Raw genomic sequence first — 24817 nt, 5'->3', positions numbered from 1 at the left:
CAGTTCGCAACTACTTGAGGGAGGGTGTGGGGGGAACAATAGAATCCCCGGGTCGGACTAACGTGTGTTTTGTGGGGGGGAGGAGGGAAGGGGAGCAGCACCCTGAGATCTACATATGGCCGGGCCAGTCCCACTCCCCGCAGGCTGATTCATTCCTCCCCCCTACCCCCCTTGCTGCGCCTCTGGCCAGCCCCACTTCCCCCAACCCCCTCCCGGGCAGCCAGTTCTCCCCCCACTTCTCCTCCCAGTCTCCCTTGGTCAGCCCCGCTGCCCGCGTCCAGCCCTCCTTTTGGTGGCCGCTTATCTCCCCCTCCCCTCCCCTCCCCATCTTCCCCAGCCAGCTCCCTGCCCCCAACCTTGCCCCCTCCCCCCCCCCCGGCAGCCCTGCTTCCACTGGCCCCCAAATCTCCCCAGCCTGCCCCGATTCCCCAGTCCAGTGCTGCTTCCGGTGGACGGCTCTCCCCGTGCCCCCCCTCCCCCACAAGATAGGACTCTGCCAGGAGCCGGAACATCTGGCTACAGACTCCACCCAGACCGGCAGAGGGCTTGGAGGACCCAGCAGCACACGGGCACTCTGGGAGCGCAGAACACCCCGGAAACCACTCTGAGGCCCAGTAGGTTTTTTCCTGTGGCCCAGCCCGGTACATAAGCACCCTTTCCTCTTCCTTCCCTTCCCTTCCCTTCTCTGCTCTGCACTGCAAGCAGGAGGCTCCTGGAGAGGGGCAGCTCCAAGGCAAAGGGCAGGAGGTGTGCAGCTGTGTGGAGAAGGGGAGCTGAAGTGCCGGCACTTGATAGCCTGTTGGCCAAGCCTGTCAAGATCACCTGTCAGAGGCTCCAAGATCTACCAGTAGATCCTGATCTGGTTGGTGACTACTGCCGTGGAGACCGTGCAGTTTAGCCAGTATACGTGAGAGTGGGGCATTGCTGGTATTTGATGGCATAGATCACATTAGTGGATGTGCAGTTAAATGAGCCCCTGATGTAGTGGCTGATGTGGTTGGGTTCAGTGATGAAATCGCTAGTGTAGATGTGTGGGCAGAGTTGGCACCAGGGCTGATTGCAGGGGTGGGTTCCTGGATGATTATGATGGAGGTGTGTTGCGTGGTTCCTGGAAAGAATTTGTTTGAGGTTAGAGGGTTGTCTGTAGGCGAGGATTGGCCTTTCCCCCAAGGCCTGTGAAAGTGAGGAGTCCTTTTCCAGGATAGGTTGTAGATTGTTGATAATGTGTTGGAGAGGTTTAAGTTGCGGGCTGTAGGTGATGACACGAGGAATTCTGTTTTCTCTTTTTGGCCTGTCTTGAAGTAGTTCATGTCTGGGTACTCTTTTGGCTCTGTCAATTTGTTTTTTCACTTCTCTGGGTGGGTATTTCAGTTTTAAGAATGCTCTACATAGACCCTGTAGGTGTTTGTCTCTGTCTGTGGGATTGGAGCAAATCTGGTTGTATCTTAGGGCTTGGCTGTTATATATAATAGATTGAGAAATGTGTCTGGGATGAAAGCTAGAGGCATGAAGGTCAGTGTAGTGGTTAATAGGTTTCCGGTAAAGCGTGGTGGAAATTTGTCCATTTAATTGTATTGTAGTGTCAAGGAAGTGGATCTCTTGTGTGGATTGATCCAGGCTGATGTTGATGGTGGGGTGGAAGTTGTTGAAATCTCTGTGAAATTCTTCAAGGGTTGCACACTACTTGCCACATCATAATGACTTAACCAACCAACCAACCAATGGAGGTGCTAATTGTTCTTATCAGCCTCATGTAGCTTGAACAATCTATTCGCTATCTTTTTTTTTTTTTCTCTTCTTTGTTTCTCCCCCTCCCCCCCTTATTTTTCTTGGATCTGGACTTTTAATACTCCAGTCATCCGAAGAAGTGGGTTTTGCCCACAGAAGCTCAAGATGTTATCTACATGTTTTGTTAGTCTTTAAGGTGCTACTAGACTATTTGTTTTTTTTTTAAGTTTTTCCAGTTAGACTAACTTGGCTACCCCTCTCTAGCTTTCAGATAAGAAAGTCAAGCTTGTTATTTCTGTATCTGAGTGACTACTACTAATTGCATAATAAGGGGCAGGTTTCACAAACAGCATATTGGTTGGTTTTTCAATGCAATGTATGAACTACAGAATTGCTTTGCATTGCTGTATGATCTGCCATTTTTGATATCTTGCTTAACAGTGGGCAGTAATAAAATAATTATTGACTACATTGGACTTTATTATTGACTAATTTGGACTTTATCTGTAAAACAGTCAGCTTTCTGATTCTTGAAGATAATTGTTTAATTTTAGGTTCCAAGTGATTAGTAGCTCCTACATAATGGAGGAATGTGACTACTTTAAATAAATGGATGTTAGAAAGCAAGTATTTTCCTCCAGCTGTTGCATATGCTGAAGCATCTTAAAGAAAATTTGTAATTGTTTTGTTTTGTTTTTGTGTTTTGTTTTGGTTTTTTTGGCCATAGGGGGATTTTCAGACTGCTGGCCCAGTATCATTTGGAGAACAAGGATAATCCATCTTATCCAGGTACTTGGTGTCTGATACAAGTATATGTGACATTTCTTCTCTGATACGGCCCCACTGATTCACAGTTCAGTCAAGGTGGAAAATGGGCTTTCCCATTTTAGCATTTGTTGCCATAGCAGATTTACTAAAACTGCTGGCTCTTGAAAATGAGTTTAGCACAGAACATCCATAACAGTGCTGTGCACTAGACTACATGTTCTGGTGTATGGCATGGAGTCCAATGACTGGCTGGATTCAGGGGATCTCTTACCTAGCTTGAAAATGAAGTCCTTCATAAGAGGCTGAGTTACAAAACCCAGAAAGAAGTTGACTTACATGCCATCCATTGGTTATGAGAGACAAGGTGTCTCATGCGTTCTATTCCCATTTCTGCAGCTTACTAGGTGCATGATCATATTCAAGCCACTTAATCTAGGTCCTGGCTTGTCTACTCATGATATCTACAGAGTGCTTTGCAGTTTAGATAAATAGAAATGTATTAATAATCTAGGAAGGTAAAATAGAACTGAACAGTGAAAGATCCCCCACATGCATGTGAGATGCTCTGAAAGTATGACTTTACCATGTAGAAGATCTGGTACTGTCTGATCTGCCTATTTTAGTTTTTAGCTTGGCTGTATCTGTCCAACAAGGCTGTGGTTTACAAATGCACTAAATATGGTTCAGGATGCATGTTCTGAATATTGTCAGGGGAGCAGCTGAAATAGCAGATTACTTCCTTTTCATTAAGGGAGCTCCTCAAATTGCAGTGCTGCTTTATACTGAGAGAGCTATGCAAGCCTATCCTTCGGAATTGCTGGAGAAGTAACTACCCTCTACCAGAGCACATGGATCTGCTTTGGAGGATTAATTAATTTAATTAATCAAACTCCTCTCCATATCCAGGACTGTCTTTCCAAGACTTCTACCAGCAATGTCGGGAAGCCTTCCTTGTGAACAATGACCTGACTCTTCGGGCTCAGCTGACAGAATTCAGGGACCACAAGCTTATCCGAACCAAACGGGTGAGCTAGGCAACTGTTATCTTGGCTGTGACAGCAGTTGGTGGCCTTATCTTTAATTTCACTACTTGTATGCTGTTGAGTTTACTTGGGACTAGGGTAGCAGCTGAGATGAGCTGTACCCATGTCCTACGTTTACTGTGTGAAATATTGACAAATGGCTGAGGCATTAGTGAAGGGAGAATGGCCTGTAACACACTACCTGATTTTGCATGAGGGCCTCCTAACATCCTGCACAGTGAAAAGAGACTACAGGATGTGCAACATGGCTGTGTCACTTAGCAACCCAGTTTCTCCTGGGCATTCATTGAAACTCTGATCACCTGAAGATCTCAAGGAGCAATCTGAAGCATTTGGATAACTATAAGAGACTATTTAGCAACCTTTGTAGGCTGTACTTGGGAGTCCAGAACGTAGACTGTTAGCCAGCTCCAGCAATGAAACTGCACTCCAGATCTCACCAGCTCAAAGCACTAGGGCAGGGCTACTCCATTTGGAAGCCCCAGGAGCCACAATGATACTCACAGCATGTGCGGAGGGCTGCAACTTGAGTGTGGTTGCATATACATGCAAATAGCTTTTCACACCATGCCCTGGTGCTCCCCGCACCTCCTCCCTGGGGGCTAGAAACACCAACATCCTGTACCTGTCTGTTTCAGCCAACCCGTCTGCTTTCCTCTTTCAGTGCTCACCTCTCCTGGCAGACGCCTCACTATTGTGGAGCATGTTCCCAATGGAGGCCATAGTCAAAGGATCCCACCCACAGGTCACATGTTAAGCCCCGCATAAACCCAAACTACACCATAGGCCACAAACAGGCCATGGGCCACATGTGGCCTGCGGTCTGCGTGTTGAGTAGCCCTGCACTGGGCGGGGGGGATCTTCTAGCTGCAACCTGGCTCATCAGCAGGAGGCAAGAACAATGCTGTGGCCTTGAGGACATGGATCTGAGGAGTGAATTCCTTATATGCTTGGGGAATATAACAGAATTATAATTAACCACGATTGTACTGTCTGTCTGCATTATCTCTGCGTATTATAGCTGATATAGTGTCTGAAGAACTTCTGTTGCCACTCTTCTCTATTAGACCATATCCTTTTTTGCAAGCAGTATACCATGTCTGAAGGCCGTGAGTCATTTAAGTAAACTGAAGTAAGTAGGGACTGACTGGTAGTGTAATATGCCAGGGCATGAGAGTCTAACACTTTGATATTTGTAGCTCAAACATATGATTCGCTTATTTAAATGTGCTTATTCACTTCTTGTCATACAAAGGAAATATCTCTGGATTAATATTTTAGTACCACTGAATTTTTATCGGGCTGGGCAACTCACTCCATAGGTCCGTGTTGCAGTGTTAAATCTGTGATACGTGTAGGTGTTCTTTAGTGACCGGTCACGTTTTGCACCTGTGCAATTTCTCTGCCCTAGTATTCCTGCACTGATAGTATGTGTCTGTTTTCAGGGAACAGATGGAGTGGAGTATTTATTAATTCCTGTGGACAACGGGACCTTGACTGATTTTTTAGAAAAAGAGGCTGAAGACATGTGAATCCTCAAATTCCAAACCATCTACACCAGCTGTTATCAAGGGCTGCTGAGAGAGGTCTGAAATCTGATCAATCTCCCTTTGACTCTGGGCTGTTGGACTACTTAATGAAATGTGACAATTTCCAAGGCTGGCAAGTTAATTACTTGCAGTAATTTTGGGTAAAGACTTCCATAAGCAAGACATATCTTACTCTTGAGATTTGAATTGTCTGCTTTTAGTCTTCCAGCTCACATGATGCCTTCTTCGTATATATGCATCCACTCTTACAGACTATGAAAACTAACTGTTCAGTAAGATTGTGCCTTCTTGCTCATTACCTCTCTACAGAGGAAGATTTGGCTAGAGCAGCTTACTCGGGGAATGCAATGACTGGACGCTGAAAGCTTTATTTTGTAATAGAAGTGTAATTTTCACATCTGAGTGCTTTCCAGTGCTCCCCACACTGGTCACATGGATGGGCTTTCAATGTGTGAAGTGGCGAAGATTTTAGAATGCCAAGTGATCTACCTTGAGTGATCAGGTTAGGTGGAGTGGAATATAAACAAGGGGCTGGAATGTTGCAGGTAACTTATTAAATCTTCCCTCCTGATGAAATGTTGATAGTAAAATAAAAGAGCTTTCCCAAAATTCAAATCCTTTTACAAGTGGTTATCTAAACTGAAAACTGTGACTGGGAAGTGCTGTAAAGCAGCAGGTCCCAACCGCCGGTCTGGTCCGCGAACTACTGGCTGCTAGGCCCCGGTAGCCCTGGGAGCTGGTGCTGGGATACACCACCCAGCTCCTCCCCTCCTGCCGTAGCTGTTTGGAGAGGTGTGTCCTGCCCCGCCTCTCAGCCAGCCAGCACTGGGCAGGGGCAGGGTCTCTTCCCAGACATGGAAGAGCGGTTTGCTGTGCGATGGGCAGCCTTAGAGAAGCCACTATCCTGCAGCAGTACTTAGCTGGGAGGCAGCGCAGGGCCAGGTGAGGGGGTCAGAGCAGGCACTGGGGGGCTCCAGAGGCAGAGGGCTAGCACTGGTGGGTTGTGAGGGTGAAGCTAATATTGGAGGGCTTGTGGGGGGGTGGATCTAGTACTGCGGAGCTCTAAGAGGTGGAGGGCTGCCACCGAAGAGGCTGTGGGGACAGGGCTAATATTGGGGCTGGCACGGAAGGTTTCGGGGGAATTGGGTGCAGTGGGGCTCAGGAAATAGGATGCTGTCACTGGGAGGCTAAGAGGGCAGGAGTCTGGCATGGGGGGGTTGGGTGCAGGGGACTCTGGGGCCAGTGGCTGGTGCAGAGGAGTATGGAGGGGTGGGAGGCTCTAGGGGATAGGGCTAGCACTGGGAGGGCCTGGAGGCCGGGGTCTACACAGCAGTTATTTTGAAATAATTTTGAGATGGAGGACGACTTACTGACTCCTGTAACCCTAATTTCACGAGGAGTAAGGGAAGTGTTTTTCTTGTGAATTCCTGCTGTGTAGATCGCACCAAAAGCAGAGTTAAGTTATTTCATAGCTGAAGTTGTGCATCTTACTTTGACTTTTGCATTGCAGTGCGGATGTGCCCTTGGGGGCCGTCTCTGTATAAAAGAAACAGAGGCACAGCTGTATTTTTCCTTTGCAGGTCACCGTTAGGCCCTTTAGTTCCATCACACAAAACTATCTGCCAGCCTGGCTTCAGAGACACTTGAACTCTTATTGTCTAATCTTGTGACAATCCAATTTATAAATGGCTCTCTTGAATTATCCATGTTAAATAAACTGCTTCATTCATGTTTTCTAGTTTCCTTCATCTATCTCTTGGTATTGATATAACAGACCTCATTTTCATTATTGCCTACGCCAGTGGTCACCAACCAGTACATCAGGATCTACTGGTAGATCTTGGAGCCTCTGACAGGTGATTCTGACTGGTTTGGCGGGAAGCTGTCAAGTGCTGGCACTTCAGTTGCCTGTCCACCCACTGTCATGCTGCTCCTTCCCTCTGCCTTGGAGCTGCCCTTTGGGAGCCTCCAGCTTGCTGTGCACTGTGGGGGACGCTGATGTCAGGGTGTCCTTCCTTTCCCCCACTCCTGAAGCCTGTGTCTGCACAGAGAGACGGGGATGGAAGGAGCCTGGCAATGCAAATCGGGGGGGGGGGGTGTGTGTGTGTGTGTGTGTGTGTGTACAGGGGGGTTGTTGTCATTACTTTTACTACTTGCAAAGTGGGTTATTTTTGGTTTTTGACTGGTCTGTGTTTAATTCTGGGTTTAATTCCGGGTTTAATTCCAACTCCACTGCTTAGAAAGTCATGTTTTAGTACTTCCACGTGGAACAATTCTTGGATAAGTGGCTTTTAAAAATGTGACAGTGATTAGTTACCAAAATGGTTTCCATCCCCAGGGAAGTGAAATTAACACAAATCTCTTGCCTCCTGGCACAAAGAAAGGGCAGCAGAGGAAGCTCAATGCTGAAGAAATTAAATCTCCATCTTGCCAGCCATCCTAGGTTAGTTTTAACACAAGACTGCACAAGAAAATTCAACTTTCATTTAAAAAGAACAAAAAAACTTCATGGTTACTGAGAGAGGCTTCAAAACATGAAGCAAGTGCAAGCTAAAGAGAACCTTGATGTATTAATACAAAAGAAAACCCAAATATAATTTTCTAATCAGCATCTCTGTTAATCCTTGGTTAAAGATCTGGAAAACATCGTGCACCTCCAATACACAAGTATATTTCTCTTGTGTTCCCTCATCCAATTCCTTACCACTGCAAACAACTTTAATGCCAACATGAGAGAGATGATTAATTTTACTAAGTCCAATCTCTTACATGCCTTAAATAAGGATGTGTTTATTTGAATGTAAAGTGTCTAGCATTTTTAGTTGGAATTTAAATATCTCCCTCCTTTAGCTACAAGCCCACAAGTCCAAACATGTAAAACCTGAGGCATTTCCTTTCATTGTTAAAGCTTGACTGAAATATTAAAAAAGCAATATTTATGGTAAAAATGTTATTTCAGTGGAGGTAATCATGCAGGGTTGGTAGCAAAGGTAAAGAAATCTGCTTTTTAAATATGAGAACTTGAAAGTGATACATTTGTACTGTGAGGTTAAAGAAATTGGAATTTCTCAGTTCGCTTGTATGGAAAATGTTAATGCAACATTAAGGCTAGGAATTTAAGAGCAAATGTTCATGTAACACAGTTAACCTGCGGGCCTCCTTGTAGAGGATGTTATGAAGACCAGGACTTTAAAAAAGTTCAAAAAAACTAGATAAATTCATGGAGGTTAGGTCCATCGATGGCTATTAGCCAGGATGGGTAGGACTGGTGTCCCTAACCTCTGTTTGTCAGAAAAACAGCTGTTTTTCTGAAAAAACTTGAGTTGCATCCACACTGCAAGTGCATTCTTTTGACAGCAAATCAAAAACACAGGGCTTTTTGTGCACTTGGTAATCCTCATTCTATGAGAAGCCTTTTTGTGAAAGAGCTCTTTTGCAAAATGGCATGTGAAGAGGGAGGGTTTTTTTGGAAGAAGAGAGAAGAGGAAAAGCCACAGGTGCCCTGGTGGCCATTCTGTCCATAGCAATCACCGCTTATGTGCGAGAGAGCATCCAGGCAGTCTGGGCTATCTTTCGAAAAAACTCATCGCTTTGTCAACGTGCTTTTGCACAAGAAGCCTGTAGCCTAGATGTAGCCTGGATGACAGGAGAGGGAACACTTGATGGTTACTGTAGTGGAAATGCGGGTGAGGTAGAGAAAATTAGGTGGTGTACCACAATCATTCCTTTAATACCTGCATCTCCTCTCAGACCTGGATGCTCTAGGCAGCCATTTGTGCTTTTTGCTTTTTATTATTTTGTTATTCTCAAAGAGCTAGCTGTTTGCTTAGGAAAGTAGTGTGTAGGAATGCACTGTTTACTTTCAACAAGTTCTGGGACAGGTCCCAAGGCCATCCACCTGGTATGGGAGTATAGGAGCGCTTGGGAAGATCACATAGCTATCTATGCTGAATGTTTCCCACCTAAAAATGCTAATTATTTGGCCTGGGAAAATATGCAAAGTATCAACGATCTTGTTAGGTTCTCAAAACAACCCGTGTGATTACTGTAGATCTAACAGGATATAAAGGCTCGGAATATTTCTAACACTGGAACCTTGGCGTAGACCAAAGCCATGGAAGGTGGCCCCACGGAGGTCCGTCCACTGTCGTCCTTCAGGGGGTTCTTGGCAGCAGAAGGGAAGTAGGCATTGCATTTTATTCTGAGGTTTGCTTAGGCTTAATGAGTATTGTATTTTCTTAATAGTATTGCATTTTATTCTAAGATTTGTTTCACTATACTTATACAGTGCTTAATATCTGAGTATTTACCTTTAATATTTGCTCAGTAATATCTTTAAGACTTCACCCAATATGTGTGCTTATTGCCTCCGAATCCCTTAAGGGAAGAACCATTGCCTCTTGGCAATAAAGTTACCAACTTTGTTCACACCATCTGGGGCACCAGGCATTGGCCGGTCAGTGGACAGGTTACTGGGCTAAATGGACCTTTAGCCTGATGCAATATGGCCATTCTTATGTACATTCATACCAAATTCCCAAACCATTGTTTTATGTTTTTATGTAGTTTGACTCCAAATGTTGCAAATGCACAGCAGTGATCTGTAAATAATTAATGAAAATAACACTGTTTACTCCCTAAAAATGTACTGATCACTTGTACTGATCATTAGAGACATCTGCTAGTGTTGGTGGGGCTGCAGAGAACTGATGTCATCAATCTATAATGTTCTTGCTGGATTACTTAATTACTGTCTCCCAATAGCCATTCCTACTGAGTACAGCAAAAGGCAATCTTGAGGAAATAGTCTGTCATTCCAAAATTAACATTTATTTTGACCTGCCATATATGACATCTCCCACACTTTGGGGAATATATTGTACAGTAATTCTGGACTGCACCAGTTCAGACCATTATCTCATCAAGTTTGTACTTGCCTGAAGTTTGTGTGGGACACTATGAAACTCTGGACTCCATACTGTCACCCTTGCTTTCTTCTATACCACATGAAGAGGGTCTCTATCTCTCTCTGATACAATGATGTTGATCTTATTTTCTAAATACGTAGTCAGCATGTCTTGCAGCTCTGACAGAAAGCCTCGCTCAGTGTTACTGTGCTCACACAGAATCACGCTTATCCCATTGGCAACAGCATCCAGTACTTCATGGTGGGACATCTCTCCTGCCAGCGTGAGAAGAAATATGTAGATTAGCTACTAAGTCCTGCATCATTTGCAATTTATTATAAGTAGTGTATTTGGAAAGTCTCTGATCCCATGGAAGATAGGCTTTGCAAAAACGCTTGTGTTCCATTTTCTAAAATGGAATTCTATAGAAAACTTTGAAAATATAGTTCTCTCAAAAGGAGAAACATGATACAGATTACTGAAGACTGCACAACTGCTCTTTTTAAAGAATTAATGAATGTTAACTTTACAGTATTTACCTTAAACGACGCCAAACTCTCCATTACATAAAACTTAAGAGTAACAACCCCCATGTCTACAAGAATTTTTGCTCTTGCAATTTTTCCCTCATCTCCACCCACTGGACACTTTTTACATTGCCATTTTCAGTGGTACACTAATATTCTGATGTAGTTTTCTAACATATCTTCCCTTAACACTAATAACAAACCTATTTTTAAAAAAAATGAGTAACTTTCACTGTGCTATATAATCCATCTATATAGGGAGCCCTTACTTCTGAAGAGCCCTCTGACAATGAGGTACAGCACCGCTATTGTGTGTCTATCTCAGTTTTCCCTGGTGGACTTCAGTAAGTCCAGTGAGGCTTATGTATAGCGAACAGTGCTCTTACAGGGTTTAGTTTGCTTAATCCACACCTGGAACTTTGTACGAATGCACTTCCCCCAGTATCTGTTTACCTGAGAAACAGGATGAAGTTTAATAAGGACAAATGCAAAGTACCCCCTTAGGAAGGAACAATCAGTTTCACACATACAATGGGAAGTGATTGTCTAAGAAGGAGTACTGCAGGGATTTGGGGGTCATAGAGGACAAGAAGTTAAATATGAGTCAACAGTGTGACCATTTTATAAAGATAAATATGGAACAGCCTCCTACCAGTGAGATAGAGGTCGGCTTCTACACCCTGCAAGATACTGCTCCCAGAACCAGCACACAGTGCCGCCACTTTCACTTGGGACTCTGCAAGACAGTAAATACCACAATTTCAAAATTTACTCCTTTAAGTATTCCTTTATGAATAATCATCCAATTTCTGCTGAGTTAATTAGGAGTCATAAGACAACAATCTAAACAATACTGAATTAGGGGCTCTAAAACCCTGGGTATGGAAGACTAGTCTCTCTCATAGACAATATTAAGAATTAAGAACAAGCTCTTTCCATTTGGTCTCATTGTTTGAAGGGAGGCAGTTAGGGTTTTAGACAGGTCCTCAGACCATCCGGATCTCAGGTATATTTGAGGGTCTTCTACTAATTTGCCGTTTCATCTTGAGCAGCTCCCTTTCTCTGTCTCAACTTCTGCCACAAAACAGAGATATTTTAAGTATAAAATTAAACAAATTAAAGTTAGCTTTAGTAACACACTTTCCTTACTAGCCACAAACTATAAAGCAAAGGTCCCAGACAGCAAGAAGGCCATGAAAATATAAGTAATACTAATTGTAGTGTGGAAAGGATATGTGGTTCCAAAATTAACTAATAAAATAAAAGAGCAGTTGTAGTAAGATGAGGGCCTGAAACAAAAGTCCACGTTGCACAGGCCTGGTTTGATGCCTGAGGCCTAGCTAACAATAGACAAAATGTGGCTAATATAAAGCTAAGCTGTAAGCAAAGAGGCAGGCCCTACTCACAAACTTGGCACAAACAGGGCTGAGTGTGCAAAACACTAATTGGTAATAGGCCCAGGTGTAGAACAGACATTGGCATTAGGTACTGACTATAAAACAGCAATTGGTACTGGTCATAAGTTGAAATCACATTGCAAAAGGATGGTACCACCAGCTCATTAAAAAAGACCTTGGTAACCGAGCTCCCACAGATACCAACCCAGATTCAGGAAAGGGTCTAAACTGACAGCATGATTGACAGAGATGTTCTAACTGAACCGTGAGGTACAGTGTGATGGGTGGTATCCAAGTATGGTAATCTGACATGTCAGGAGTGATGTGTAACTTGTTTGTTCCTGTATATAAATTGGTGTCTTGGGGGGGAGAGGGGGGGAGTAGTTTTTGTCCAGCTAGTGGGACCTCCCACTGATTGAGCTGAGTCCATTGTTACGGGGTACGTATGCTAGTGGTTCAATAGCGTCTACTGACAACTGTTACTGTACTTTGCTTAACAATAAACCTGGCCAGGTGCCTTTGATCCTTAGCTGATTTGTAGTCTTTGGGGCCTCTCCCAGAGTGCACAAGTCAACACAGCACACATGACTGAGCGCACATGCATGCAGCCTTCTAGTTATCATCACTGACGAAGCAGGAGACCTGTCAGGACACCATGACAGTCAACCGTAACCTACTACATCGGTGACTCTCCTACAGCAGTCTTAAAAAAAAAACCAAACCTTCCCACAGTTCTTCTAGTAAGTGAAGGGAGAAAACAAAAATGGAAAGGCTTCGGCAAAAAAGGAGACTGTAGCTCTTGTCTCAATTAAAACTGAAAATAAAGGTAAATGGTCTCAAATTGGCTTTTAGCTAAAGTCAGTAATTGGCAATGACAACATCACTTGTTTGTGAAAGGGTATAAAAAGTAAACTTTTAAAGGGCTGATTGCTAATACCTGCCTGACCACGCTTATGTGGGTCTAAGCACCCCTAGTAATTAGCCCACTTGTAAGCATCAAATGCTTATACATGTTTTATTACTGTTCATGTATAGTAAATTATTTATTATTTAGGCTTTTTAGATATGTTTATAGTAATTGTATAAATTCCATTCGACCTTTGAATGTAATAAAATAATGTATAGTTAAATTAGCGTTTGGTGGCTTCCCAAATCAATATTAATAATTTCAGATATTAAAAACGTCAATAGATAGGTACATACTTTTGAATGGTGCTATAAAAGTATTCTTACTAGTTCAAGAAGAAGTTAAATCTCAAATTCTCATGTAAGAGATTCTACAATATTATTTTTAAGGTGGTAGATCTGTTTGTCCCAAAAAGTCTTGGGAAAGACCCTACAACAGAAGGTGCTATTGTACGAATTGTGGAAAACTATAGCTCATGCAGTTTGTGCACTCTCTCCCTCATTATGACAACTGGTGTAACACAAAATTCACTGTTTAAAATTCAGACTACATTAAAAAAGGTGTTTCTAGAATTACGTAGCATACAAATTACTAAATTTTTACAGTTACCAGTTTTCCATTAGACCCACCTGAAACTAGGGAGCACATCAGTCTTACAGGAAAAAGAATACACCAGTGAGAATACTTCACTAATTATTAGAGATGTTAGCTCTTGTGTAACTGACCTAGTCACGTAACTGCATGAAATTTTAGCGGTTACACGATTATTTGATAGTCCCTGGGAGCGGGGCCAGCAGCCAGTGTGCTCTGGCCCCACCCCCAGGCAGCCCCCTGCCACCTTGTGCTGCAGCCTCTGATACAGAGGCAGCAGCGCAGGGTGGTATGTGAGAGCTGGTCTGTGGGGGAGCCAGTTTAAAAACTAGCTCCCCTTGAAGACTGGCTGCCTGCTGCACCACGCTGCTGCCTAATACAGAGGCAGCAGCGTTGGGTGCCAGCAGCTCCTGTCTGTGGGAGGTCTGAGCACCCCATAGAAAGAGGCTGCTCCGTGGGATGTGGAGCAGCCTCTGTCCACAGGGAGCTCAGACCTCCCACGGACAGGGGCTGCTGTTGCGAACCAGCCTCTGTCTGTAGCAGGTCCAGGCAGCAGTGCGAGGGTTTAGAGGGAGGAGGGGAGGTGGATCCAATGCTTGTAGGGAGCCTGCTTAAAGCCAGCTCCTCATGGGCACAGGCTCCCCCTCCCCTTGCTGCCTCTGTATCAGAGGCCGCAAGCGGGGGGAGTATGTGTAGTCAATAGGATTAACCAATAAGCCCAGGCTTATCGGTTAATCATTTACTCAATTATATGCTAACATCCCTACTAATTATAGTGGAAAAAGCAAACACACTTGTGTACTTGCGTACCTAATGTCTTCCCCATTCCAAGTGCCAAACGTATGTGAGGCAACTTGAGGTGGCTTTTGATTCTTTCAACCAAGTCTGACAGCGAGACTGGCTCGCTCAGCGTGCATAGACGTCCCATTCCAGTATATGGAAGTAGAGGCTGTGGAAAAGAATTTTAAAAATTGTGAGTGCGCTCAATGCAGCTGTTACCATTACTTTAACAAAAGCTGGTAACTAGACACCACAGTAATAGGTACATTAGAAATAACTACACAGAGAAAGTCAATTTGAGTGCTTTGCAAAAGATACATACAATATGCCAAAGGACTAGGTAGTACATTGACCACATTTACACTAAATACTTGAAGCTGGTTTAGGTCACACAGAACCATTTTCACAGATTTAGAAAGTGTAAATGCTTTCAAGTTCCTTGAGGTCAGAATCAAGGCAAACCACTTCTGTCATCTCAGGCAAACGTGCATTGCTGATGCTAGTACTGTCCTTGATCTGTGAAAAGAGAATTTCCATTTCCAGAGCTACCAACTCGATGCCTTTTACAAGCAATGAATTCGCCATGTGTGAATTCTGTTACCTTCTGTAATAGCATTATTTCAGTCTTGTGATAAAGAAGGCTGTTCTGTGACAATAATGCTACCACCTCCAGTAGTGCCTTCTGAGTGCAGTTCAAACTAACTCGTGTCTGCTCCTCACCTTCAGCCCTGAGAAATGACAACATTTTTGGTGTTTACTAAAAATACAATTTCAGAATCTAGTTAATGAAATAACTCTCTCTTCTATTACAAAAACCAAGAAAAAGGAGACGTGGTAACAGCTCAACATACTAATATCGAAGGAACATACAGATTAAGGTGGATGAGGGAATTAAGCCATACTGCTTTCATCAAACTGAATGATACAACTGTTCCTTCTCCATCCCTGCAATTGGACTGGCACCTGTAACTATTTAGTTATCAGTTTCCCTGGGAATTCTTCAGGTATGGTCCTTTTGGTTCAGGACTAGATAAGGGAAATTACAAAACTGAAAGTACAATGACCTCATTAATATGCAGATGGTTAATGTGTAGGCCAAGATATGTGTGGGTTTAGCGGACGTAGCTTTTTGTATGTAACTGAACTTTATCTTAAACAGGAGGTTGAAAAATGGCCTTGGTGCCACAATGAAACCTTAAAAAATCCTTTTCAAACCCATTTAACAGTGTATTAAATGATGAAGAGCTGACTGAGCAATATGGGGGGGAGCTTTTCTTTTAAAGAAGCTCTTTTTATTACCAAGTATTCAAATTCCAATCTGCTTTTGTGAGTACAATGAAAATAACCATTGTAGAAAAATGTTTTAACATATATGCTAACGTTTTTAAGAGATCAAACAGAACATGCGACCTTCTGTTTTATTTCATTGGTCTGAAGGGATTGTGTTGTGTTTGCCTCACAAAGTCTAAATTTAATAGTAAGTCCAAGCTTGGATTAAAGGATGGCTATTAACTCAAGAATCTCCATCTCCAATTTAAAGGCCCACTATCCCACAGTGGAAATAAGTTCCAATAAGACATTATTACACTTTATCCAATCCTTAGAATATTACCTGTCTATTCTTTCATAAGAACTTAAGAACGGCCATAGTGGGTTAGACCAAAGATCCATTCAGCCCAGTATCCTAAACAGTGGCCATTGCCAGGTGCCCCAATTTTTTTTTTTTTTAATTTCTCTTCATCTGGTAGCCATTCCAAACCTCCATTTTTGTTGCCCTTTTCGGAACTTTTTCCAATGCTAATGTATCTCTTTTGAAATGAGGTGACCACGTCTGTACGCTGTATTCAAGATGTGGGCATGCCATGGTTTTATATATAGGCAATAAGATTTTCTCTCTTATTCTCTATCCCTTTTTAAAATAATTCCTAACATTCTGTTAGGAATGCTGCATATTGAGTGGATGTTTTCAGAGAACTATCCACAATGATGCCAAGATCTCAAGTGGTAATAGCTAATTTAGTATCCATCATTGTACGTATAGTTGGGATTATGTTTTCCAATATGCATTACTTTGCATTTATCAACATTAACATTCATTTGCCATTTTGTTGCCCAGTCATCTAGTTTTGTGAAATTCTTTTGAAGTCTGCTTTGGTCTTAACTATCTTGAGCAGTTTAGTATCATCTGCAAGTTTTGCTAGCTGTTTACCCCTTTCTCCAGATTATTTATGAATGTGTTGAATAGAACTGATCCAAGAACTTTTTGCGGAAGAGATCTTCAGCAAAAAGTTCTTGCGCAAGAGCACATTCACACTTCCATGTGCTTTTTGCACAAGAGTGTGTCCACTCTGCCATGGCCACTCTTGCACAAGAAAGCTCTGATGGCCATTCACAGAATGGCCATCAGCACCTGTGCTTTTTCCAACGGGTCCGTCCACACATGCCTTTTTGTGCAAGAGCTCTTGTGCAAAAAGGCTTATTCCTTGTAGAAATAAGAGGAATAATGCTTGTGCAAAAAGCCCTGTCTTCTTACGATCTACTGTACTTTTTCTCATGCAAAAACACACTTTTAATGTGGACACTCCGTGAGTTTTTGCGCAAAACCAGCCGTTTTGTGCAAAAACTTTCAGTGTAGACACAGCCCACTAGATACCTCTCTCCATTCTAGAAACTGATCATTTATTCCTACCCTTTGTATCCTGTCTTTTAACCAGTTATCAATTCATGAGATCCCTCTTATCCCATGACAACTTACTTAAGAGCTTTTGGTGAGGGACCCTGTCAGAAGCTTTCTGGAAATCTAAGCCTGAGCCCATTGGTTAATGTTCACGGTTACATGCAACACCCCTCCCTCCATGCTGCAGTGTGGGAGTAGGGGGGCAGGCAGACCTGGGGAACGGGGGGGGCAGGAAGGAGCTGGTGTATATGGGGAGCCACCTGCCCCCCAATGCTGCTGCCTCTGTATGAGAAGCCAGTACTCATCTGCTACAGAGGCAGCAGCGCGGGGTGGGGAGACACATAGGAGCTAGCTTTAAGTCGGCTCTCCATGAGCACTGGCTCCTGCAAAGCTGCCTACTCCCCCGGACACTGTTGCCTCTTTAAATCATGATTTAAATCCATTTGATTTAAATCAAATCCACCCTGGGACAGTTCCTGAGATTTGTCCCTAAAAAGAATGGCTCAGGTTTTGGAATCTCCCTAACATCCTCAGCCATGAAGACCACTGCAAGAATTCAGTTAGTTTCTCCACAATGACCTTATAGTCCTTGTGTGCTTCTTTAGCATTTTAATCGTCCAATGGCCTCACTGGCAGTTTGGCAGGCTTCCTGCTTCTGACCTACTTTAAAAAAAAAAAAAAATTTGTTATTACCTTTTGAGTTTTGGACTAGCTGTTCTTTTAATTCCTTTTTGGCCTTCCTTATTATATTTTACCCTTCATTAACTTCTGCTTTTTAAACGATGCTGCTGCTTCCGTCAGAGGCAGCAAAGCGGAGGGGGGAGAAGAGGAGAGAGCAGGTACTTCAAAGCAGCAGCATTTCAAAGGGGCAGCATCGCACAGTTGATCCCGGGCTCAGCTGTGTAGCACTGCACCTTTGAAATGTCATCTCAGCGTTTAAAAGCAACGCCGCATGGAGCTCACCCTGGGCTCCATGTGGCGCTGCCCCTTTGAAATGTCTTGGCGGTGATTTCAAAGGGACACCACTGCATGGAGCTTGGGATCGGCTGTGTGGAGCTGCCTCTTTGAAATGCTGCTGCAGCGTTTCAAAGGGAGAGTGCCATATGGAGCCCCAAGTCAGCTCTGTGAGGCATTGTGCCAAGATGGCGTTTCAAACGGGCAGCACCACACAGCTGATCCCGGGCTCCATGTAATGGTGCCCCTTTGAAATCCTGTCATGGCATTTGCATGGAGCCTAGGGTCAGCTGGAGAGTCCCCAGCTGATCCTGGGCTCCACATGGCATTTCAAAGCTGCAGCGCAGCATGGAGCCCAGGGTAAGTGGGGCACTCTGAGTCCCCAGGCTCCATGAGGGCGCTTCCACTTTGAAATGAACAAGAGCCCTGAGTGGGGACTCTTGTACATTTCAAAGCGGGCATGCCGCAGGCAGCCCAGAGTCAGGGGGACTTCCCGCTGGCCCCAGGCTGCAAACGAAGTTCCACATTTCAAAGGAGGAATGCGGAAGTGCCTACTGACTAGTCAAGTAGTCAATGGAAATTCCATCGACTACTCGACTAGTAAATTACTCGATATTTAACATTCTTAGCCTCTGTCTCTCACTGCTTCTTTTACTTGGTTGTTAAGTCACATTATTGTAGATCAGAGCTACTCAACTTTGGACGCTCCAGGGCCACAATGATCCTCACAGCACATGCCGAGGCCACAACTTAAGTGTAGTTCCATATACATGCAAATATATATGCAAATAGCTTCTTCCACACTGACGGGCATGAATACAAATATTAAGGTGAGACTACACAACACGCAGGTCCTATTTAAGTCAGTTCTGCTGATATTAATACAATTCAATATTTACCCGATTTCCACCCATATGACAGCACTTTTAATGAGCAATGACAGTCTAGGAATTTAACTGCTAAAACGCATATCACCAGAAGACCATTATATTGACTACTTTTTCGTTTTGGATCCCACCTGCAGCCTGCCTGTTGAGCCCCACGTAAACCCAAACCACATGTGGTCCATGTGTTCAGTAGCCTTGTATCTTAAGAAGCACATTTCCCTTTTTGATCAGCCTGTTCCTGACTCAGTGATGCCAACCAAAAATTACATTTGACATCAAAAGCAGACAGTACAAAAGTAATCCTAATTTCACTAAACTGTGGCCTCACTAAGTGAATCAAGCATAAGGAGCAGACTGATTAGAAAGATCAGCGACTTCTATGGATGATCAACAAGTAACAGAGAAATACGGTATGACAATGCAATGAGATTCTGACATTACATTTTTCAAAGCAGCAGAAGTACCTGGCAGGGACAGTAATGAGAGATGAAATCTCTGGGATCTTCTGTATGCTTGATATAACTGTTTCCAGGTGCTCAGTATGGCCCATACTGAATTCCACATGATAAGTGCCCTCAGTTGGGTAGCTAGGAGCCATTGATGGGCGTAATGGGATGGTGGTACAGGCACCTGAGAAAACAACACACACTACAGAAGTTTAACAGTTTTGCAAAATTTTATTTGCCCACGTAACTGCAGAAGACTTCATTTGTGTGACAGGTGAATAAAACTGAAATTATTCTTTATTGTCATCATCATCATAACTATGGGCAAGACGATTTTGTTCTTGTGTTAGTAAATATCATAATTTTGCTAGGTTGTTTATGGTCATACATAAGACTCAACTTATCTTTATCGTGTAAAGTAATCTCGTCAGTATTTTTATGATGATTTGGCCTGTTAAATAACACCTCTTATTCATGAGTAAGCATAGCACTTTGCCTTTTAGTCTCATCATGTAACCTCTCTGTGGTACCCATAGCAACTGCTTACACTTGCTTGGTAGGAAGAGACAGCTAGATAGTCAAGGCCCTGAACTAAGACTAGGAAAACCTAGATTTGGTTCTCATTTCAGCCACTCTATAGGTAGGCTTCCTGCATATTTATAGATTTCAACGTCAGAAGGAACCACTGAGATTATCTGGTCTTCTATATAAAACAGGCTACAGAGCCTCCATTATTTTACTCTTAGGCTCTTGCCCAGCCCTGCTCTATCAGCAGACTGAATATAGCCTGCCAAGCTCTTTCATCCAGCCCACGCAGCTACTCCCAGTCATAAGAACATAAGAACGGCCATACTGGATCAGACAAAAGGTCCATCTAGCCCAGCATCCTGTCTGCCAACAGTGGCCAGCACCAGGTGCCCCAGAGAGGGTGGACCGAAGACAATGATCAAGCGATTTGTCTCCTGCCATCCTTCTCCAGCCTCTGACAAACAAAGGCCAGGGACACCAATTCTATCCCTTGGCTAATAGCCTTTTATGGACCTAACCTCCATGAAATTATCTAGCTTCTCTTTAAACTCTATTATAGTCCTAGCCTTCACAGCCTCCTCTGGCAAGGAGTTCCACAGGTTGACTACACATTGTGTGAAGAAGAACTTTCTTGTATTAGTTTTAAACCTGCTACCCATTAATTTCATTTGGTGTCCTCTAGTTCTTCTATTATGGGAACTAATAAATAACTTTTCTTTATCCACCCTCTCCACACCACTCAAGATTTTATAGACCTCTATCATATCCCCCCTCAGTCTCCTCTTTTCTAAACTGAAAAGTCCCAGTCGCTTTAACCTCTCCTCATATGGGACCCGTTCCAAACCCCTAATCATTTTAGTTGCCCTTTTCTGAACGCTTTCCAAGGCCAAAATATCTTTTTTGAGGTGAGGAGACCACATCTGTACACAGTATTCAAGATGTGGGCGTACCATAGTTTTATACAGGGGCAGTAAGATATTCTGTGTCTTATTTTCTATCCCTTTCTTAATAATTCCTAGCATCCTATTTGCCTTTTTGACCGCTGCTGCACACTGTGTGGAAGTTCTCAGAGAACTATCCACAATAACTCCCAGATCTCTTTCCTGATTTGTCGTAGCCAAATTAGCCCCCATCATATTGTACCTATAATTGGGGTTATTTTTCCCGATGTGCATTACTTTACACTTATCCACATTAAATTTCATTTGCCATTTTGTTGCCCAATCACTCAGCTTGGTGAGATCTTTTTGGAGTCCCTCACAGTCTGCTTCTGTCTTGACTATCCTAAACAGTTTGGTATCATCTGCAAACTTTACCACCTCCCTGCGTACCCCTTTCTCCAGATCATTTATTAGTAAGTTAAAAAGGATTGGTCCCAGGACTGACCCTTGGGGGACACCACTAGTTACCCCTCTCCATTCTGAAAATTTACCATTTATTCCTACCCTTTGTTTCCTGTCTTGTTACACTGTCAGCTAAAAATGTACATATTCCTCAATACTTTTATTTTTTTGATCCTCATCAATGGTATCTGAGTGCCTCTGATTCACTGATAGATTTCATCTTTGCACCATCAGAACCTAAAAATGGCCGTACTGGGTCAGACCAAAGGTCCATCTAGCTCAGTAGCCTGTCTGCTGACAGTGACCAGCACCAAGTGCTCCAGAGGGGGTGGATCAAAGACAAAGATCAAGCGATTTGTCTCGTCCCATCCATCTCTAGCCTCTGACAAACAAAGGCCAGAGACACCATTCCCCTGGCTAATAGCCTTTTATGGACCTAACCTCCATGAATTTATCTAGCTTCTCTTTAAACTCTGTTATAGGTCTAGCCTTCACAGTCTCTTCTGGTAAGGAGTTCCACAGGTTGACTATGCGCTGTGTAAAGAAGAACTTTCCCTTATTAGTTTTAAACCTTAGTTTTAAACCTTAGTTTGGTGTCTTCTAGTCCTTATATTATGGGAACTAATGAATAAATTTTCTTTATTCACCCTCTCCACACCACTCAATCTCAAATTGTGCACATAAACACATGGGAAAATTGATAAAGACATTCCCCATAGACTTATACTATATTGATAAAGAGTAATTGAAACTGAGTACAGGTTGAACCTCTCTAGTCCAGCATCTTTCAGACCTGACTGGTGTCAAACCAGAGAATTTGCTAGACCATGGGAGGTCAATATTGACAAGCAACATTACCAACACTTCCACTGCTTACTGGGCTCTTAGAAGACACTTATGGGTAAATTAGAACTAAGTACCAGCACAGAACACTGAGAATCAGGACTGGTGGCTGTAAACAAATTTTATGGGACTGTGGGAAACTTGGCTTACTGCTTAAGTGGACATCTTGCTAACTAAAATCATGTGGGACCACAGAGGTTCAACCTGTAACAGCTGAAAAAAGGAGTATCTCACCAAGTCCTTTGGCTAGCCAGTTATTGACTCCATGAGGTATAGCATCATAGGCTGTGTGTGGAGAGTAAATGCCAACTCTGTGTTCCAAAGCCCGGATCACCAGACGTTCTTTCCAGGTGTTCCATGTTATGCGCTTGAGTGCTCGGAATATGGGTGGGTGATAAGAAAGTATAAGATCTGCCTTCTTCTGCAATGCCTCCTGCATTACTTCTTCTGTAAGGTCATTAGTTAGGAAGAGCGTGCTCACAGAATGGGGTGGGCTCGGTTCTACCAGTAGTCCTACATTGTCCCAACTCTCAGCCAGAGAGAGAGAAGCAAAGTCATTCAAAGAGGAAACTAGAGCTTTTAGATCCATGAAGGAGCGTGAAGGTAAGACAAACCAAGACTGGATGCGCCGGAGAGGTTGGTGAATCAGGTGCACACAGGACAGGAGCATGCACATATCTAGAGAGGCAAAACATAATTAGAGGCGTTGGGGGATATGGAAGAAATGTAAGACAATTCTGAGTTAAACACCAATGTCCGAGCATTTAGACTGGCCAATGTCCAACCCAGGTGCATAACACCTCCACGTGGGCATCATATTCAATATTTTTCAACAGAGATGGCAATAAAGGAGGATTAGATTGATAAATTAAAGTGATAAGTCAGCAGGCCCAGATGGCATTCATCCAAGCGTTCTGAAGAACTTGGTTATGAAATTGAAGAACTACTAACTGTAATAGGTAAGTTATTGCTTAAATCAGTCTCTGTAACAGATGACTGGATGATTCCAATGTTTAAAAGGGCCTTGGCAATTTGAGACCGGAAAGCCCAGCTGCAGTATCAAGCACAATGGTGAAACTCTAGTAAAGAACAGACTGATCAGACAGAAGGATGAACAGGATACACTGGAGACAAGTCCACATGAGTGAAGATCATCAGACTGTACCTGCAACAAGAATTGCTACGTGCTCTCCAACACTGATCCATGCTGCACGCGAGAGAGAGGGAAATACTAACAACCGGGCCTGACTTGCAACCCAAGCCAACGTGAGAGCCTAGTGCGGATTCAAATAGCCACTCAGGGGCAGGGCAGCCCTCCCTCCGTGTCTCGGCCACGGCTGTACTGGCCCCTAAGGGCCTGGGGAGCCGGGTTTCGACAGGGAGCACAGCCCGGGAAGAAGCTATGACGGGGGGGGGGAGCGCGGCCGGGAACACTTGCAGCCCAGGCGCCACGGGGATGGGCGCTGGGAGCCCCAGGCACTGGCCGCTCTCGCTCTGGAGCCCCCCCCCCCCCAGCAGGCAGGCAGGGACCCGCACCTACCTCGGTGGAGCGGGCAGCGCCTCACGGGAAAGCGGCCCCGCCCCGCGCAGGCCTGGTCGCTCTGGGAACGGCGCCTTCCGCTGCGAGCGCGGGAAACAGGTGAGCGGGCGGCTGGGCCCCTTCTCCCTCAGCCCCGGGGCGCCCCCGCCGGGCCAAGCAGCGCCCCCCCGGGGGGGGGCTGGTCCCCGCGGTGGTCACTCGGGTGCAGCGGTCACACTCACGTCAGTTGTGCGGCCCTTGCTGCCCTGCCAGAAATAACCCTGCTCTGCACGCGCCGCTCTTAGCAGGGACAGGGGAGCCGGCTGGCTCAGTGCGGGCCCCACATGCTACACACCAGCGTCCTGGGGGGAGTTTCTTGGTTTCACTATTTCACACACAAAAATCACAGGAGGCTTCCTGGGTAACCTTCCCCCACAGGAAGCAGCGCGGTGACACATCGCTATGGAGTGTGCGCCCCTGCTTGGAAAGCCTGGCCCTGTAAATAAGGTCTGCGCCCTGCCCGTGCTAATCCCAAGTGAGCCTGTTACTTTTTACTTGTGAGTCACTCGGCACGCTGAGGAACCAAGAAACTACAATAGGAAACGGATCTGGGGTCCGCCCTTAATGGCTTTCAGTGCCGGATTGTAAAGCCTAATGGCAGTCCTTTGTCTGGAACCTTTAGAAATTGCGTGGGAACAGGCATCTCTCCTAGTCAGGGTGTCAATGCAGCCCCCGCGCTAGGGTTCAGAGTCAGACATGTCAGGTTTCAAATCCTTGGATTCCTTTTTAAAAAGACACTGTGGTTACTGGAGTTCTTCTCCAGCCAGAACTTGTCTCTCTTCTCTCAGCCCCTTCTCCCTGGTTTCAGTCTTTCAGCCCCCTTCGCCTCCCCCTCAGGTGGACTGTCTTCTGCCTGCTGCCTTAGCACAGCTGTAGCTCACACTTTCAGTCTCTCCAACTCCCTCACCCCCTGGCTGGGAGCTGCATGGAATGAAAAGCTCCTCTGTCCGCCAGGAGCTGCTGCAGGGGGATTTCTCTTGGCTGTCATAGGCAGTCTGGCTAGGAGTGGGATGGACTCCTATATGTCAGGAGTCAGATTTCAAGAACAGCAGTAAAGACACGTACACCATTGGCAAAAGAAACAGAAATGTAAAGAATGTTATGATTACCCCCAATAAGAAACTTAAGGTGACAGTCGCATAAATGGATGTGATAGCCTCACGTTGCAGCATCAATATAAATGTAACAAAGACTAAATATATATCCTGAGTATTCAATGGCAATTACCTAGCCTAACACCATATTTATACCTTAGTGAAGACCCTCAGGAGACAAAGGAACCAGCCTCTCTCCGCAGATGGAACGGGGGTCTCAGTGAGAGATAAGAAGGTATGGTAGCAGAGAATATAAGTGTACTAGTAC

At 44.3% G+C, this 24817-nt stretch overlaps 3 protein-coding genes across 14 annotated transcripts in view; 2 read left to right on the top strand and 1 right to left on the bottom strand.

Moving 5' to 3' along the window:
• Positions 1-6823, top strand: part of ORC2 (origin recognition complex subunit 2) — a 34482-nt gene extending 27659 nt beyond the window's left edge. For all 6 annotated transcript variants that reach the window (XM_075934297.2, XM_075934295.2, XM_089779892.1 and 3 more), the window contains exons 15-17: positions 2456-2517; positions 3403-3521; positions 4985-6823. In XM_075934297.2, the coding sequence (XP_075790412.2) occupies positions 2456-2517; positions 3403-3521; positions 4985-5071 (268 nt within the window). In that variant the 3' untranslated portion in view covers positions 5072-6823. The remainder of the gene's footprint in view (positions 1-2455; positions 2518-3402; positions 3522-4984) is intronic.
• Positions 6824-9898: 3075 nt separating this feature from the next.
• NIF3L1 (NGG1 interacting factor 3 like 1) lies at positions 9899-23843 on the bottom strand. 3 transcript variants are annotated; one of them, XM_075934308.2, is made up of 7 exons: positions 23638-23843; positions 22111-22554; positions 19181-19346; positions 14800-14926; positions 14229-14367; positions 11176-11259; positions 9899-10271 (listed from the first exon to the last, which is right to left on the bottom strand). In XM_075934308.2, exons 2-7 carry the CDS (start codon positions 22550-22552, stop codon positions 10087-10089), a joined length of 1143 nt encoding a protein of 380 aa, XP_075790423.2. In that variant the 5' UTR covers positions 22553-22554; positions 23638-23843; the 3' UTR covers positions 9899-10086. The 3 variants fall into 3 exon arrangements, with proteins under 3 accessions (XP_075790423.2, XP_075790422.2, XP_075790424.2); XM_075934307.2 differs by lacking the exon at positions 23638-23843 and adding an exon at positions 23417-23490; XM_075934309.2 differs by lacking the exon at positions 23638-23843 and adding an exon at positions 23042-23191.
• The window catches only part of PPIL3 (peptidylprolyl isomerase like 3), a 16244-nt gene continuing 14803 nt past the window's right edge, over positions 23377-24817 (top strand). For 3 of the 5 annotated variants that reach the window (XM_075934316.2, XM_075934310.2, XM_075934315.2), the window contains exons 1-2: positions 23377-23515; positions 24711-24784. The gene's annotated coding sequence lies outside the window, so the exon portion shown is untranslated. The remainder of the gene's footprint in view (positions 23516-24710; positions 24785-24817) is intronic. The other 2 variants (XM_075934314.2, XM_075934318.2) reach the window with 2 other exon arrangements.

This window comes from Pelodiscus sinensis, chromosome 7 (assembly GCF_052426305.1).
Source record: "Pelodiscus sinensis isolate ZL-2025 chromosome 7, ASM5242630v1, whole genome shotgun sequence".
In the NCBI taxonomy this organism is placed as follows: domain Eukaryota; kingdom Metazoa; phylum Chordata; order Testudines; family Trionychidae; genus Pelodiscus; species Pelodiscus sinensis.
This window is presented reverse-complemented; position numbering and strand designations above follow the sequence as displayed.

Coding starts and splice junctions, on each gene's coding strand:
- NIF3L1 (XM_075934308.2), bottom strand. CDS start 22,552: ATGTGCATGCTCCTGTCCTGTGTGCACCTGATTCACCAACCTCTCCGG. Junction 14,368..14,799: donor AAATAATGCTATTACAGAAG/GTAACAGAATTC, acceptor TCTTTTCCACAG/CCTCTACTTCCATATACTGG. Junction 10,272..11,175: donor AGCCGACCTCTATCTCACTG/GTAGGAGGCTGT, acceptor TCACGCTGGCAG/GAGAGATGTCCCACCATGAA.